At 41.4% G+C, this 16840-nt stretch overlaps 1 protein-coding gene across 1 annotated transcript in view; it reads left to right on the top strand.

Moving 5' to 3' along the window:
- NYAP2 (neuronal tyrosine-phosphorylated phosphoinositide-3-kinase adaptor 2) overlaps positions 1–16840 on the top strand; it is a 140926-nt gene that overhangs the window by 50952 nt on the left and 73134 nt on the right. Inside the window, exon 2 of the mRNA XM_035888871.1 lies at positions 9200–9498. Coding sequence (XP_035744764.1) covers positions 9200–9498 — 299 coding nt within the window. The remainder of the gene's footprint in view (positions 1–9199; positions 9499–16840) is intronic.

The following is a 16840-nucleotide window of genomic DNA, read 5'->3' as shown; positions in this document are numbered from 1 at the left end:
GGGTTGTTTTATATTATTATTTCTAAATTTAGGTGTGAAGCACATTAATATTCTGTTGTGGCAATACTGGTCACTTTGCAATGGATAAAAAAGTGATACAAGCAGAGAGATTTTCAAAGTGGCTTTGTATCTTAGTAAACAAACCTCTCCAGGCTTTGATGCTGAGAGCTGTCGATACTGATGTGCAGGATTTCATGTAGTTTTATTTACCAGATTGACTGTCCAGGGAAGGAGAGAGACCAATGTACACATCTGTGTGGAGTGAGTCCCTTTCCTGTTTTCTGGGTTTATCACAGCTGTGAAAATGTTTCACTTAGGTTTTGGAGTCTTTGTTTCATTTTGCAAGACACAGACAGATATTCATGCTGTCCAGTTAAATCACAAAGTGGTGATTGACAAATGAGCTGAAACCTTCCCTCCAGAAATCAGAAGGGACAGAGAGATGGTAATATGTATACTTAATAGCACAAGGTTAATAATGCTAGCTGTAAAGTCAAGGCAATGGACTCCGGCAGGGCTGTCCCAGTGCAAAGAAAAAGGATTTTTCTGGTGAAGATTTCTATGGGTTCTAACACCTGTGACAGTAAGGCAATATACCCAGCAGAGCGTTTATGTGGTTTAGGGTTGGGTAAGCTGCAGTAAGTTAAATTCTATTGTTCCCTGTGCAAAGACCAATTCAGCACACAGAAACATTGTAAGCGGGGAAAATACCCAAGTAAGCCTTGTGCCATTTTGTAGGAACTTGCACTGTGGATTTCCCTTAAATATAAATTTTAAAATACATTTTGTAGATTAAAAAGGATTTAGTCTCATTTAAATTGCTAACATGCAGATGCTTTTTTAGTGACTACAAACTCACCCTAAATATCTATGAAAGCACTACCTAAAATTTTACCTGGAATATTTGGATATATGCCTTTTCAAGAGAATGCAGACCCCTGAGTTTTTTCATGTGCTGAAATGTCTGGAAGCAAAACTGCCCCATGTGACTATAACTGATCTGGAGTGGTGAGCTGCCAAAAGACAAGCATTTGCATAAAACTGTCCCTTCAGTGGAGCCTGCATCCCTGTCACATCCCCACCGTGCCTGTGCCACTGAGACCCCCCCAGGCTCTGTACACCAGGCAGTGCCTCTCCCTTTCTTCTATGGCATTTATAAAATAAAACAGAGACAAGCCAGCCCAGGGAATATATTTTGAACTGAGAGTTATGAATTACAATATCAGAAGAATTATATGAATAACTGGAGTTTCAGGTCACTAGCTGAAGAAAAAAAAATCTGTATGTTTTGCTGTGGTTCATGCTGAAGTGAAATTTGGGAGGGGTTTTCCTCCAAGATGAAATGTTGTTCTTCCTGTTCACAGCCAGGTCAGGTTTGAACACCTTTCTCTTTGGGGCCGTAGGAAGCATTTATTTAAAACCTTAATTTCCTTGTATTTGAGCTTGGATTTTAAAAGGAAAGTAGTCACGTTTGCTCAAGGGACTCAGAAGAGCATCTGTACAATCACTGAAATAAGCCTGAATCTGGAAAGGTTAGACACAGTGTAATATCACGGCAGGCATAGTGCACTTGGTTTACAAATTGCCGTTCTTAGAGTGTCGGCACATTTCATTCATCTGTCCAGGTTTAAACTTTTCCCAGCATCTGATCCATGAAAAGGCTTTTTACAGATTTTCCTTCCATTACAACTCTTTGACTCAAAACCAAAGAAACATCTTATTACAAAAAACCCCAAAAATTATTTCATATGTTAATTTATTCCCGTATCTCATTGAAATATTTACTTAGCCACAGTTGCTTAGGCAGAGCGGAGTCTGCACCATGTGGTTTTCCACTGAATGTGACAAAAACACAGCCTTGTTCTAGCTCCACCCGTTTTTGACAGGATGCAAAACCCCACTCCATTAACGCGAACATGCATTTGCACTCAGTTTAAACATTGCATATGGTTGATGTCTAATTCTAGGTGACTCTGAACATATGAGCTTTCATTTACTGGCTTTTAGCTATGTATCTCCCATGCAAAATTAAAAATATCTATAGTCATAAAAGCAGAGCGCTTTTCACTCCTGCCTGTTAAGAGTCCTCTGTATTCACAACTTGCAAACCTTTCCATATGCATCAGTTAGTGGCCAGTCACACGTGGGGCTGGAGCACGGGAGACCTTGTGCCCCAGATTCAGTAGCAAGTGTTTGTCCTCTGAGGAAAGCAACATCAGGCCGTTGAGGGCGTTCGGCCCAAGGTACTTGTTGTTAGTCCCCGGTTTAAGAGGCAGCCTACTAAAGATAGAAGGAATGCCAGTGGAAATAAGAATTAGTACCTGCGCGTCTGTTCAAACTCATGCAATACGGTTTTGTTACGCTCTCTGTGGATCAGAAAGGTCCTTACTCCTCAGTTACTCCTTTCCAAGCTGTCTAGCTTATGTTAGATTTGTTGTAAAAATAGCATACATAGGTTTTATTTATCAATGTTTCTTATAGAGTGTTTTGGGTTTGTTTTGTTTTGATTTTGATTTTTTTTTTCTAAAACCCCAACTATTGCTAAATTTTTCAACGTTTTGCATTATAAAAATAGCTGACTGTGAAGCACAGTGGATCATAATTTGAAGTTAGGTTATCTGGCATCTTATGGAAAACCTGCTGTGGACAGTCTTGGTTAGTTTTGCTTTTGTCATCCATTGTGCACTGCATGCAAACTACAGCTGTCTTTTGGTTGTTCGCCAGGGTCTTGGTTAATCTTACAGTGCAGCCACAACACGCGGGGTTCAGTTTGATCTGGAGAATCTCCTGCATGCAGGATTCAGTCCTGTTGTGGATGGCAGGAGCCAGAGTTAACAGCAGCAGAGAGTGCTATTAGGGCTCCGCTGCATGTATAGGCTGGCTTGAAGAAATTATTTCCTAGTCTAGTGTAAGACTACGTGGGCACGCCTCTGCAAGTGGTGTTGCTTAGGTCAGGTTCACAAGTGACAAGCAATTTCTGCAAGGCTTCCTGGTTATTCCAGTGCAATAACACAGGTACACAAAGAGGGAGTGTCAGCTCATTGCATGTTTGCAGGATCAAACCCTGGGCCTGTGGGTTTGACAGGTGTGATAAAAGAATACATTTTATTTCATAGCACTAATGCACTCTGTGTCCTGAGAGGCCTGACTTCTTAGGCAGCACCTGATCTCCTCCCTCAAAAGCAGAGGCACATGGCAGAGGTAAGATGTTTGATGTGCACAGACATGTCACTTGCTCACTTTAGATAGTCCTCCAGGTGCACAAAATGACTCTAAAATTGACCTTTGTCGTGACTCATTTACACTTTAGCCTGTATCTAAAAGGATGGTAATATTAGCTCCTGGATCTTCATGTAAGGTCATCGTGAGTCATTTGGAGTCTTTCAGAAAAGTAATGCAGAAAAAAATCATGTATGCATATTCCTTGGGAATAAGGAGGGGGGGCTTCTGATGTGTGGTTAAAAAAAGTGTGTAATTTGTGTGTATGTTTAATGTCTATAATAAAAATGGTGTAGATTTGTGTAAAACCATACTTACAGTGCAGTTCCTGAATCCATGATTGTGATCCTGCCCTTCTTTCTTCAGTATTACATTTCATGGTCTGCTGAAATCATGTTTAGGGGAATAAAAATAGTATATCTTCTGTTTTTTGGCATCCAACCTCTAATTTACAAATATAATTTATGCTAATCTTGAAAGTGCTTCTCGGATACAAAGTAAAATGTGTCATCCTTAGTATCTGTGTGTATAATTTATTCTGATGGGGAATAGACATTTCAAAGCCATTTCAGCCCTTTATACTCAGAACATTTGATATGAGCAGAGGAGCTGGGTGTTTATGGCTGTAAGAGCAAGGAAGTGGTTAAAATAACTGTACCCATTCTTTTAACCCAAAAAAGGTAGATGCCTCAAGGGATGAACTGCTGTTTGCTCAGTGAAGCCAGTTCATATACAAACCTTGAGTTAAGTGTTTTTATTCATTTTGTATTTTTGCTGATGATTAGTCATTTTTATGATGGGCTTATAAAAATCTCCTGACGTCATCACAGTTAATTTTTTTTTTTAATTCTCTTTTCTTCAGTCTCTGACTCATATGGCTTCCCTGATGGATTAGAGGCGGGGAGGGGGGAGGGGGTAGCACCTCGTGGACTTGCAGCTCCCCAGAGTGAAAAGGCCTGGCCATCCATGTGCATTTTTTGCCCTGTAATTCATAGTTCTCCCCACTTCTGCAGAGGAGCCTGCAGAGACTCCCAGCTCGGTTTCTGCCAGCTAAAAAAACAGTGTGCGTGACTGAGTCTTCCTCAAGCACAAGAGGAGTGAGCAGCTGCTATTGAAATGGCTTCTCTTGGTTGTCTGGAATTTAAACACTCGGAGCAGGATGGTGACCTGCTGTGGTCCCAGACTGGGGTGTATCGCAGCAAAGAAACGGCAAAATACTTTCCAAGGTGCCACGTCAGACTACATTCCCCTTCCTCCTGGTTAGGAGGTCAAGTCTCATAATCAGGTGTAGTTCCCCTTTTGAACTTGCAGATAAAAAGTCAGAAAATCTCATGTAAAGGAGCACAGGAAGAAAAACAGAAACCATACAAAGATGAGAACTACTAAGTGGTTCTTTGTGCCTGAGGCATGAAACTAAGTCATTGTAAGCCTGACCTGATAAGAGAATTTTTGGATGAAGACCAAAAAGAAGGGTAGATAGATGGCTGGGATGAAAATATAGCTCTAGGGTATTCTGACTTTATGGGCCTTAGATATTCCCAAAAATTCTCCTACTACTTACAACTGCACTGAGGGATTTAATATTCCATATTGATAGTTAAAGCAGTAACACCAAGTAAAACAAAAGTTTTCACACAACTATTAACTTGTTTTCCAGGAATTAATTCAATTTCTGCCTGGACCAAGTAATGAAACTTCGCAGCAAATTAAAACTTATTTGCAATGCTAAGTAGGAACAATGCAAATTAAGAAGACCACACCAATTGAGGCAGGCAGTCTCTGGATACTTTTTCTTTGCAATGTATTTTTCAGCAATGTGATGAAAAGTTCTTTTTCTTATTTTCAAGTTGTTAAGTTAGAAAACTATATTCCTAGTCAATAGGAACGTTATGACTCTTGGCAAAGCAAGGTGGAAATGACCTTGCCCATGCTTTGTCCATTTAGACTATTTGATGTGTTTATTTTTAATATTTAGCCTTCCTCTATAACGTGCCCTCTTGGGATGCGTAATAAAATTAATAATATAAAAGACTTTTCCCTCTGTAGTTCTTCAAACAGCTAACCATTTCAGTTCTTCTGTGCTGTAGTTCGGTCAATGCTCCAGTATCTACTTCATAGAATAGAGTAGGCAGAGCACAATAGGCTGAGCTGTAATGTGTCTGGGAGCGCAATGATTACAGCTTACGTGCAGGCAGGCTGATGCCGCAGGTAGGAACAACAAGGTCAGTATGGTTTTATGCTAGCCTAGTTCTGACCTCAGAAATCTCAGCTGACGGGTAAAACCTGTGTTGGAGGTGTAACAAGACTCATCAGATCCATCAGTTGGAGCTCTTGTTCATATTTCAGAAATGAAAGCTGAAATCCACTGTTACAGATTTAAGGCAGATCCAAGCATGTTGGCATTTGTTGTAATGATTTGATTCCAGTGCTGTGCGGAAGAGGGAGAGGGATGGGGAGCTCATGTCCCCTTCCAGTGCACCCATGGGGGAGTGTGTAATCTGGCAGCACCCAATGCTCTGCATCGGACTTGTTAGGTAGGCTGTGGAGAAGCCCTGTAACATGTTTTTGAAGGGACAGCTGCTTCAGAACAGTCTTCTTAAGGGTCTCTGGAGGCAACCTCACTGCACTGCCCTTTTTTCCATCCACTGCAGTGTCAGTCACTAGACCTAAGCAAACACCAAAGTGCATTTTCAGCACAAAGCCAGCTTTGCTATAAGTGTGTAATGTGAGTGATCATATGATTAATTCTGTTATTATATAATTCACGTCTCTCTTTGTAGACAAATGTCTTGCGTTTTTAATGGTTATTTGAACGGTGTACATAATTCTTTGTCAGAGAAGCAGCTGAACCTGGCCAAGTTCAAATTGAAACTTCCCAGAGGAATAATCCAAATCTGTATTTCCATATATATTAATAAACTGTGTAATACTTGCAGCAACTCACATAATACAGTTTTGAAATGAGATAGAACTCATTATCAGTACAATGAGGAGCACAGGCTCTTCACTGTCAGAAATAATGGAGTGAGATCTACACAATTATTTTCCCTCGCTGTCTCTAGTCATTTATGCAGCAAGGTGCGTATAAATCTTTCTCGGCCTGTTGTGCTGTAGTGGGACTTACACCAGCCCCAGCTAGCTCCTGTGATTGCAAGCAGGCGGAGTTTATAAATAAATCCTTTAATTCTGTCTGGTTTCAGGACGTAACATCAGCAGCACTGTGCATTGCAAAGCTGCGTTGCACAAGTCCAAATGGAGCTTCAGCATGCTGCTGCCTGAGGGTAGGGGATGCCACGTCTGAAATCTGCCGTCCTGCTTTTGTACTCAGGCGCTGGGTATGAGTCTGGAGTGACTTCTTTCTCTTTGCACCATGGTGGATTGCTGTTTGTATTACTGAGAGGAGAACTTGGCATTCCACCCAGTGTTAGGCTTGGACTTAGTAGTCAAGCTATGCCATGTAACACCCGCTGCACGACACTCGGGAATCACTACCAGGATAAATAACAAACCTTAGCCTTCTGTGATCCTGGTCGATGAAGACCAAGAGTTAGAGGCTAGTTGTCTTCAGCTTGGGGTTTACAGTGCCTAACCATCAGCTGAAGGTTGGCCTCTACGCTCAAGGAGAAATGGACTCGCTTTTAAACGTGGCTGAAAAGAGGGAAATGGCATCCTGCTGTTTTTGTCTGGTAGCTGAGCAGAGGATGTAGAAAAGCAAGACCAGGTCTACTTCAGCAGAATGGCAAGGTCTGTTCCCATCTGTACCTGCAGCCTCTCTGATCTGGCTATCGGCTGGAGTAAGCATAGAAGCAGGTGAGACAGGTTTTCATCTGTGATGTTGAAAGGGATTCAGTAAGGAATGAAAAAATGATGGGAAGGGAAGAAAAAAAAAGGAGATGATTTAATTGTTTAATGAGATAGTGCACTTAGACACTGGACTTATATTTTGAAAGTTTTTATTTCTGGCATACAGGGTGCAGCACTTTGGCGAAAAAACCATGCTTCTTATAAATGCAGATCTGTGTATTCTTAGGAAAAGGGTGAAACCTATCACCTCAGTGGAATTTGTGCAAGTCCAGAATCTGCCCTATAGTGTGTGGTTTAAACACCTCCATACAGCAGTGAAGTAAATGCACTAATTAAATAGCGTAACCTGAATAAGAATTTTAATGTCAGAAACATGGCAAACTGAAATTTTGTTTGCTAGATGTGATTTATCCAATGGACTTAAGGAAGGAATCAGACTCCTCACCTGCGTTCTTCAGCACGTTTGGATAGTAATCTTCTTTAAATAATGTGACGGGCCTTTTTTGTAGTCCAGCGTCAGAGGATTACATTATTTTCAGAAGAATTTATGAAAGATTAGCAGAGGCATAGTTAATCATTTAAATTAGCTACAGGTTTTTTATTAATCTTTAAATTAATGAGTTCTACCTTTTGATCTTTCTGGCTGCAAATCCCTCTGGAATTGATGCCAATTAGGATTCGGTAATAACTTGGTTATGAACGTACACCGGTGTGTGCATATGCATGGCGTGTGTGTGTGTGTGTGTGTGTACGTGTGCAGGTAGGTGTCAGTGCCCCTGGAGACTGGCATGTGTTTGGTTAGACCTGCTCAGTTGTTACCAATTTGTAAAGTGGACCTCTCCACTAGTGGAAATTATATAAAAATTTAAGGACAGTAGTAAGCAAACAAAGGCTCTGGTTTATCATGCACAAAGTTTTGTGCTGCACGGTGCCAATCTGATACTTTTAGGGCAATTAGATACAGCTTGTGTATTACCTACAACACAGATGGGGGGACAGTATCAGGGAATGAAGTGACCTTACTCACTCTTCACATGAACTGTTGAGAAATGTTCTTGTCTTTTAAAGAAGGAAATGTGTTACAGCACCAAAATTACTGCACCATCCCAAGGCAACATCGAATAAGAAACTCACAGAGGAGCAGACTGACCCTGCTTAGAGCTTCACTCTGTGTGAAGGGGAAACAAGAAGTCACGAGGGTTTTCCGGGACTTCACAGTTCTCATACTGACATTGCTACATGCCCACAGTGTACCACAGTGTAACCTCCCTGCAAACAGGCACATGTTTACCTGTGTGAGGCTGAGTTTCTTTGCATAGTCACTGAATTGCCTTAATTGAAATGTGCTGTAGGTTTACAGTATAAGCATAAGCACGAGCTGTTTTTCAGAACTGATAAGCATGCATGAGTATAGCAGGAATAATATGAGGTTGTCAGTCTTACCATCCACAGTACAATGTAGTACTTGGTATGACAGCACTTGTTTCCACTGAGTTTTCCTTCTTCTATACCTGTATTTCTGAATGGTTGGGGATTTATTTTCTTCCCAGTGTCCCCACAGCCTTTTTACTTCCTACGCTTGTATCTTACTAGTCTGATGTTGCAGCTTTGTGTGGGTTTGATGAGATGTTAATGTTCAGTTTCCTATATCCAAGTAATTTTCAGAGCATTTCTTTCTCTTGCCATTCTTTAATCTGAAGGGCAATGATAGATTGGACCCCAAAAGCCTTGTTTCCCAAGGTACATGAGTGTCTGTAGTCGAAGATGTGTGCAGGGGAGTGCGGATCAATACACACTGTTGCATATCTGAAGCAGGATTCTTTGCTGTACTCGCAGTCTCTTTTCTTCCTGAAAAACTCAGTTCTGTCTTCCAGTGTTTGAAATTTGTTCTATAGACAATTTCTAGTCACAGTGCTATGAAACCTGAGCAAAAGCTTTTCTCAATTTCTTCTTGTAAAATTTTGAGTCAATAGCGGTACATTTACGTTTCAGTTGTTGGCAACTTATGTTGAAAAATAGACTATTCTAGTAGTCATCTTGTTTTAAGAAAAGTGTGTTGCTTGTTTCTAAATTCAAAAGTACAGTCTGGTCATCACAGGCAGAACTGAGACCCTGGTTCCAGGTACAGTTCAGGCAAAGGTGGATCATTTACTTATATGCATATTTTATCTTACAGCATAGGTGGAGAAGTAGTGAGAGGAAATGAAGGAAGCTACGTGGGGAAACATTTCCGCATGGGATTTATGACAATGCCTGCTCCTCAGGACAGACTGCCACATCCTTGCTCCAGTGGCTTTACCGTGAGATCCCAGTCTCTTCATTCTGTTGGAGGAACTGATGATGAAAGTAGCAGCTCTCGTAAGCAGCCACCTCCAAAACCTAAGCGAGACCCCAACACCAAACTGAGCACCTCATCTGAAACAGTCAACACTGGAACAACAAGTAAAAGTGGGAAACTACCAGACAGGACTGAAGGTAACCACTATAATTATTTGGAAAAAAGGGGGTGGTGACCCAGCATTAAGATTGTCCAGTTGATAATGTTGCATTTAAGAATTACCTGTATGTTTCCCCATCTGTGTAACAGTGCCAGCACAGGTATCCTAGATCACTGTTCTCTGAATTTTGGACTAGCAGGTAATTGCCAACCTTTGATGTTTCTCACAGAACTGTACCACTTATATGGCCTGGTTACGTACTGGGGAATGAGTTGAATTTATTCAAAATGAAAGGAAAAAGAAATTGCTGTCAGATGGCATGTAGGACAATGTTATCTGCATGCCAGCCAAGGACCACTCACCATATTGCTAGCACTGTGCAAACCATAGCTTTGGAAAGGGACGTCCTCAACAGAGAAGTGAAGGACAGAAATTATTAAAAAGAATACTGCATGGCCCTGAAACTCTACAGCAAGGAAATAGCATCCAATGGTAAAAAGTGTACCCGAGATGGTACAATGTATTGCCAAAAGGTTCTGTTTGCCTACATTTTCTCTTCCCATTCCTCCCAGTTATGTTTCAGCCAATGCAGCATTCAGGAGAAAATAAACAAATGTGTTGAATAAGGATGTTACTTCCTTACTCTGAACTACTAAAGGTGAACTAACGCTATAGGGATCTTCTCCTTCCTTTCTTCCATGCTGGAAATGCATTTTGTGCAGCAGTAGGACCAGCTGTACTCCCTGCTAGGAGAGATCAGGATGACTCTGCTTCACAGTGTGAGCTGTAAGAAGGAACCCTTAGGGACAAATGGTTTTGATCAGCACTGGTCTTTCCCACTGCTATGTTACAGATCAGTTTTGACATCCCATGCAGTATGTTGGGCTCTTCACGCGTATCCCTTTTGCTTGTTGTTGTGGCCAGAAATACTTGTAAGTTACATTCATACTACAACCCCTTATAAGCAAATCTGATTTTAAAAAGTCATCAGTGATAACAAAGATGCAGAGGAATTTATATTTCAACTGGCAGCACGTATGTCTACAGTTGTGAGGTTGAACACAAACACTGAACAAAACTGTAGGTTTATTTATGCTGTGTTGTTGGTAGTTATTTTGCATATGACATTTACCATTACTTCCATAGCTTGTCCTCTATGGTGACCATTACACCAACTCCACTGAACAGACTAACATGACAAATCCAAGCATTAAGTAGCTACTCTTAATAAAAGATTACAAAGCCTACACAGAAACCATTCAGATTTGTGCCACAGACACATTTAAAATCTCATATCAGGAAGTCTTTCAAGTCTTTCATTTAATACAAAACCAGAATGTGTGGAACAGACTTCTCAGTCTGATATGCTCTGTGGTGAAAGGCAGGAGCTCTTCAGTTACTCAAAAGTTCTTCTAAAAAATACTGTATTTTAAAATACTTTTATAATTCTTTAATATATTTTAGCACTCTTTCTTCCTGAGTCTGCACAACCAGAATTACCAAGGCTAACCGAAGTTTGCTTTGCAGACAAGGCAGTAAGATCGGCTCTAACATTTTCTAACTTGCTTTAATGAATATTCCTGCAAGTGTGCATTGAGTCACAGGGTATATTGTGCTCTTCGGTAGAGCTGACCTTGGCATTATCTCTAGGATGATTAGGCATGAGGTCTGTTTTACATCTGTCCCCCAGCCCTTTTCCTCATTTACTGAGAAGCAAGAGACTTTAACAGCCTTAAAGTACTAATAATGATGGTGATAATCGAAATACATCCAAGTATTTTACCAATCTCATAGAAGTTATGGCAGATTCCTTAAGCAGACTTTGTCCTCATGAAACTAGGTCTTCTTCAGCGTTATTATTATGGCAGGTTCTGGAAATTTTGCTTCCTTTCCCTCAGCTCCTCCTGCCATCTGATATTTGACACCAGGGACATACTATATAGTCGTGTCCCTTCTGACAGATTTGAAAGTTTGAAACTGATTGACATTTTTGTTTCCAAGACCAAGTACCACTTTTGCCTCCTCTTACTCTCCGCAGGTTGAGCTTGATTTATGCCGCCACGTGAGTGACACGTGTGGTATTGTAGCAGTGTTCACTTTGGATAATCTGTATGACAATAGTATTACTACACCATAGTGCTAAGTACTGCAGAGCTCCTTGGATTCATTATGATAATCAAGAGCTGAATATTCATAGCAAGATCTCTGGAAAGAACTGGTGAATGAGTAATACTCCATTGCTAGCATAAAAGGGTAATACTTAAATGTTACCTTTTAGTGTGACTAAATGCCTTCATGGAATATTGAGAATCTCTATGATACTTAATGTATGACCTGTATTATATTCATTTTGCTGGTTTACATGTGTAGTGCAGTGATGGGCACTTTTAGACTGTAATGAAGTTGTTCCTGGAGATTTTTCAATTGATGGAACCCTTTAACCATGCTGTTGTTTTCATGTGTTCAGAATATCTGTCCTGTTTGTATGTGTCTAGTTTTATATGTGCCAGACTTACAGCGGTTTCACCAAAGAGTTTGACACATAGAAAGTAAGATCAGATTCTAGGGGTTTTTTGAAGCAAGCAGTCAAATTTTGAAGTCTGAGGTATACTGAAGGGTGGTACAATGGGTGTCTGGGTGAACAGGCTGGATTTCTAAAATGCTTTGGTGTCATCAGGAGAGGCTTTGTTATTACCTGTGTACTCCAAGGCAACATGTTTTGATGAAAGAATTTTCAGTTGTCATCTGGCTACCATAGGAATGTTTATATAAACGCTATGATCATGCATTGCATTGATGAAGACATGTAAAGATGAGCAGAACCAGATGAAAGTCAAAGTTCATTATCTGCGGTATTGATTTGATACAAATATTAAACCAGCTTTGTCCCAGAATATGAAGTTACTACTTTTGCTCTACGATTAATTCCCAGCAAATTTAGTATCTGAGATTGTGTCTAGCTCAAAGAAACCTATGCAGCTCTGATTCTGCCAGTCTGTTTTTTATGAGCAAGTGGTTAAGTTTTTCCCTATCTAGTAGTTCTCATTCTAGTAGCAGTCTTTGAATTCAAGAAATTGTGAATCTGTATCTTTCCAATTTCAGGTGAAATAGTCCAATATTCATGTTCTGCTAGGGAGGTCTTTGAAAGCTCAAGTCCAAGAACACCCAGGTTTAACTTTCAGTCCATATTGTACCCAAATATTTCTATATGCATCTCACACATTTGCCTGTACTTGTGGTGGTTGCAGATTGAATGGCTACAGCTGTTTCCAGGAACTGTGGAAAACAATGATGAAAACCCCTATTGTTTCTCCATCAACTATTGTGGAATCTCCACAAAGAAGTCATCACAAAATTATTCCCAGCTCATGTTTTTTTATGGTAGGGCAGAATAATTCAGACTATAATGTTTTATTGTCTGACCCTGTGGCTACTCTGAAAAGGAATTTGCTACATTTCCTAAGTAACCAGGGACAGCCTCACTGCTCATTTTTATTAAGCATGTGTACTTTTTGCTTGTTGATAATGATCCAGTTTATACAAACAAAAGCAGTTACCAATGGTAACTTTTTTCTGATCATGGTAAATTCAAAATATGGAATCCATCCCATTATAGTAAGTACCATAATATTAGATTATGTTTTGAATATGAGTCTGACTTTACCGCAGAAGTAAGTGGCAGAAGAAATTTGGTCATGAGCTTGAAACAGTTTTCTCCTGAAGCACAAATAGCATCAGTAACAGCCACACCAGCTCTGTACACTTTTCCTGTAAGTGCTCTTGCTTCCAAATCTGTGGGAGTGTGAGAATCTTCTTTTAATTTGTGTTGACACGTATTAACCCTGTCTCATTGTACGGCAGTGTGATAACACTTAGGTTTGGGTGTTTCATCCCAGTATACCTTGGCTCTGCCTGAAAGAGCACTCTCCAGCCTGAAGGCCTCATTCTCCTTAACTTGACTTTAATTTTGTTGCTGTGTTTCCACATTTTTGTGTCCCTTCTTAGGCTTCAATATTCCTTTTTTACTCTTCCGGCTACCTCCCATATGCACCCACTGAATGCCTTCCACCCAATGCCTTTCTCCTCCATGACAGATTTCTAGAAACTTGTTTTTAAAAACGTGGGTTTTCTTTTCTGCATAGTTTTTAAACTTTGGTAGGAACAGCAAACAAATGTAGCTGTTCCCCATACATCACACATTGGAAGTGAGAAGTGAAGTGAAAAGGAAGGGTAATTTTAAATAACATTTTGGTGTGGAAGGCACATCTTATCTTGATCCTGAAAGGCTCTTTATTGAGAAAATGCAGGAGTTTAATTGATGTGCTCTCGGTGCCCAATCTTACAGGAAAAGGAGTTAATGAAACAGTGTAATTGGTGAACGTAACCAGCCTCAAGCAGTGGTTTTTGATACAATCACTGCATGTCCACAAGAAAGGTTTACAGATCTGCTGCAGTGCAAACATACATGAAGAGGTATAAATGAATTGCATTTTGAAAGTTAACTTTTTGTTAAAATTCTGTTTAGTGATATGGATGATGACTACATTGTATAAATATATGCACATAAAATATATATAACAATGTAATTTATGTATACATAATACCTTTATGTATAATGAAAATGCAAGGTGTTGTGTGTTTGCATGTACATGCAAACGTGCACACAAATGCAAATTAAAACTCAAGAGGAGCATTTTCAAAATGCTGTTCACTGTTGTAATTCTGCTCCTGCCAGAGCCCATGGGAAGTTTAGGTCTGATACGTGAAAATGCTTGCAGGGTTCCCCACCTCTCAAACCCACTCAACTTGTATAGTGTTTTCCTTCTGAGTGTCATGTGTGGAAGAAGATACCCTTGCTGCTTTCTAAGCCCATGCAGTGGAAGCCTCTCTCTGTTGCTCAGCGATCTCTAAAGGTGAGCAACTTGTAAGGAAAATTTTCCTCCGGAGAAAAGCAATTACAGTAACTGTAACTGGGGTTGCAGTCCAGCTGGTCTCTCTCATAAATCTAGTTTTCTGTCAGCTAGACTGGTGACTCTGCATTGTAAACTTGAACTTTTGCTGCTCTTATTAAACAGAACTTGGATTAAAGGGATTTAGCGCTTTTGGTGGTTTTGCATGGTGCTGGTTTCCTTTTATTTCCTACCTTGGTGAATAATGTATTTAACCTGAACTTTGAAATAGTGTCCTCTTCAGTAACCATGTCATGTCCTTCCTTATAGCCAGATCTTATTCCCGCATCTTTTTATCGGTGCCTACTAAAGGAAGAAATATCACTAATGAGCCCTATTCACATCTAACATGTCTAGAGGGACTGACAGATGAGTTCTGGTGGGTATAGCTATGGGTAGTTTAAGATGCTACTGCTTCTGGCCTATCTGCTTGACCTCCTGCTAGGCATGACAACCCAGTTCTGATGTAGCAGAACGCAATATTTTAGGGATGCGTCTTTGAGACAGGGGTGCTGCTGCGCCACCCTGCTGCTGAGCAGGAGCTGTGGCAGGGGAGTGGGGCACGCAGCTCTGGTGAGAAGCATCCTGAGCGAAGTCTGTCAGAGCCCTGCGCAGCGAGCACGGGACCCGTGCAATGGCTCTTGCACCACACTCCCTCTTAGCGAGGGCCAGTCATCGCTGTGGCCTGCGATGGGCTGTGGCTGCCGTGCCAGGCTGGGGGTCTGAAACAGGCGAAGAGCTGGCTGCGTGGCTGTAGCAGGACGGGGTGTGCTGCCTCCTGAGGTCCGGCCTCCGCAGCATCCTCCCAGGGCATGGGCTCCTCAGGCAGGTGTCACTGTGCCCGAGAGACCCGAGTGCTTGCGTGTTGTGCACTGTATGGTTTTTAGCTCATTTTCCTCTTCCCTACAGCCTGCTCTGTATTTTAAGCACAGCATTTTGACCCATGACAAGCTGCAGCTAGTGTTTACATTAGCTATATAGGTATAATGCAAGCCAGTATTCAGCCATGTGTAAAGCAAGGTCTGTTTTCCTTCACATACCTTAATCTGATTCTTGATCTCAATGCTGCATTACCCATTATTTTTTGTATGCTGTAATGTATGTCTTGCAGACTGTGAGGCTTGAGAAGGCTTGCCTTGAAAGTGTGCACATTGGGAGAAGGCAGCTGGCAATGATGGAGAGAAAAGTCAAAGCCAGCATTAGAAAACACATGCCCTGTTGTCAGCAGACTGAGGTGGAATTGGCTCTTAACTACCAGACATGACTCCAGAGAGCTGCCTTGCGTGTCCAGGTGGCACAGGGGTGGATACACGCTGCCTCCAGCAGCGCTAGAGCAATGCAGCCTCTCCTAGAAGCCAAGCGCTTCTTTCCCTTTGTTCAGCGCTGCATCCCGGCAGCCTTCTCGCTGCTGCAGTGCTTAAAAGGCCGGAGGGCAGCGCTGGTCTGGCTGTGCTGTGGGACTCTGCCCAGCGCTGCCTCTGCTCTGTGTTTTGCCCCTTTGGTTGCTGAAGCAGCTTGTTCCCACTGACCTACACTCTAGCAGGAAGGACACAGCAAAGATTTTGGTCTATTCTCTAGCATTTAGTAGCCCAGAGATTTTCACAGGCATTACTTTTGCGGGTGGGGCGGGGAAGGGGGAGGGAGGGGGGAGAGTAGTTACTCAGTGTTTGGGGGCTTGATTTTCTTTGCTTCTGCTGAGATTTCAGTTTGCCCCTCCCTGCAGTGAGTTGGTTTTCAGATTGCAGCTCCCAGAGTTGGGTTACTTTCCCGTGTGTGCTACCTCCTCCAGCCCTTCATCTTTCCAGGTCTGTTTTCTGGTCCCTCAGATAAGGGAGGGCAAGGGGGAAGGAAGGAATGAAAGCAGCAGTTCTTATAGCTGTTATAATAGCTTTCTGCGCAGAGCAGTGAACACAGTGTGATTTTTGGAGGGATTTATAAACAAGTTTTGAAGCCACAGAGGGAGTATGTTCTTACCCTCAAGGCACATACGCATACTCATTAACGTTAATGGAAGCTGCAAGCATTGAACAGAAAATAGACGATGCAGTGGTAAAAGATATGAAGATCTAGTTACCCTCTTGGGAATTGCATTGTGCCCAAGACTTGGCAGTTGGTACTTTAGCTATGTTGTGCTAGTCTATCCAGTGTACTTAGTGCCTTTTTTTTTTTCTTTTTAATTTAACAAAGTTGCTTTATATATTCCTCATCTCTCTCTTCACATTAGGATGTTGCTCATTTGCTGAGAGACACTGCACTTGTGTAAAAAAGTACAAAATTAAATGTGCAGCCCCCCTGCAGTACAGATATCTGTCTGCTCTCAGGGGTGATGGAAACTGTGATGTTCTTGATAATGGAAAAGCCTTAATAATTCGAGTTCAGGGAGTGTTGTGCTGATTTACCAGATTGACTGCAAATGCAGCCGGTCCAGGA

The sequence above is a fragment of the Egretta garzetta genome, unplaced genomic scaffold (genome assembly GCF_000687185.1).
Source record: "Egretta garzetta isolate BGI_Z169 unplaced genomic scaffold, ASM68718v1 scaffold161, whole genome shotgun sequence".
NCBI classification, from domain to species: domain Eukaryota; kingdom Metazoa; phylum Chordata; class Aves; order Pelecaniformes; family Ardeidae; genus Egretta; species Egretta garzetta.
The sequence above is the reverse complement of the archived record's forward strand: the minus strand, read 5'-3'. Positions and strand labels throughout refer to the sequence as shown.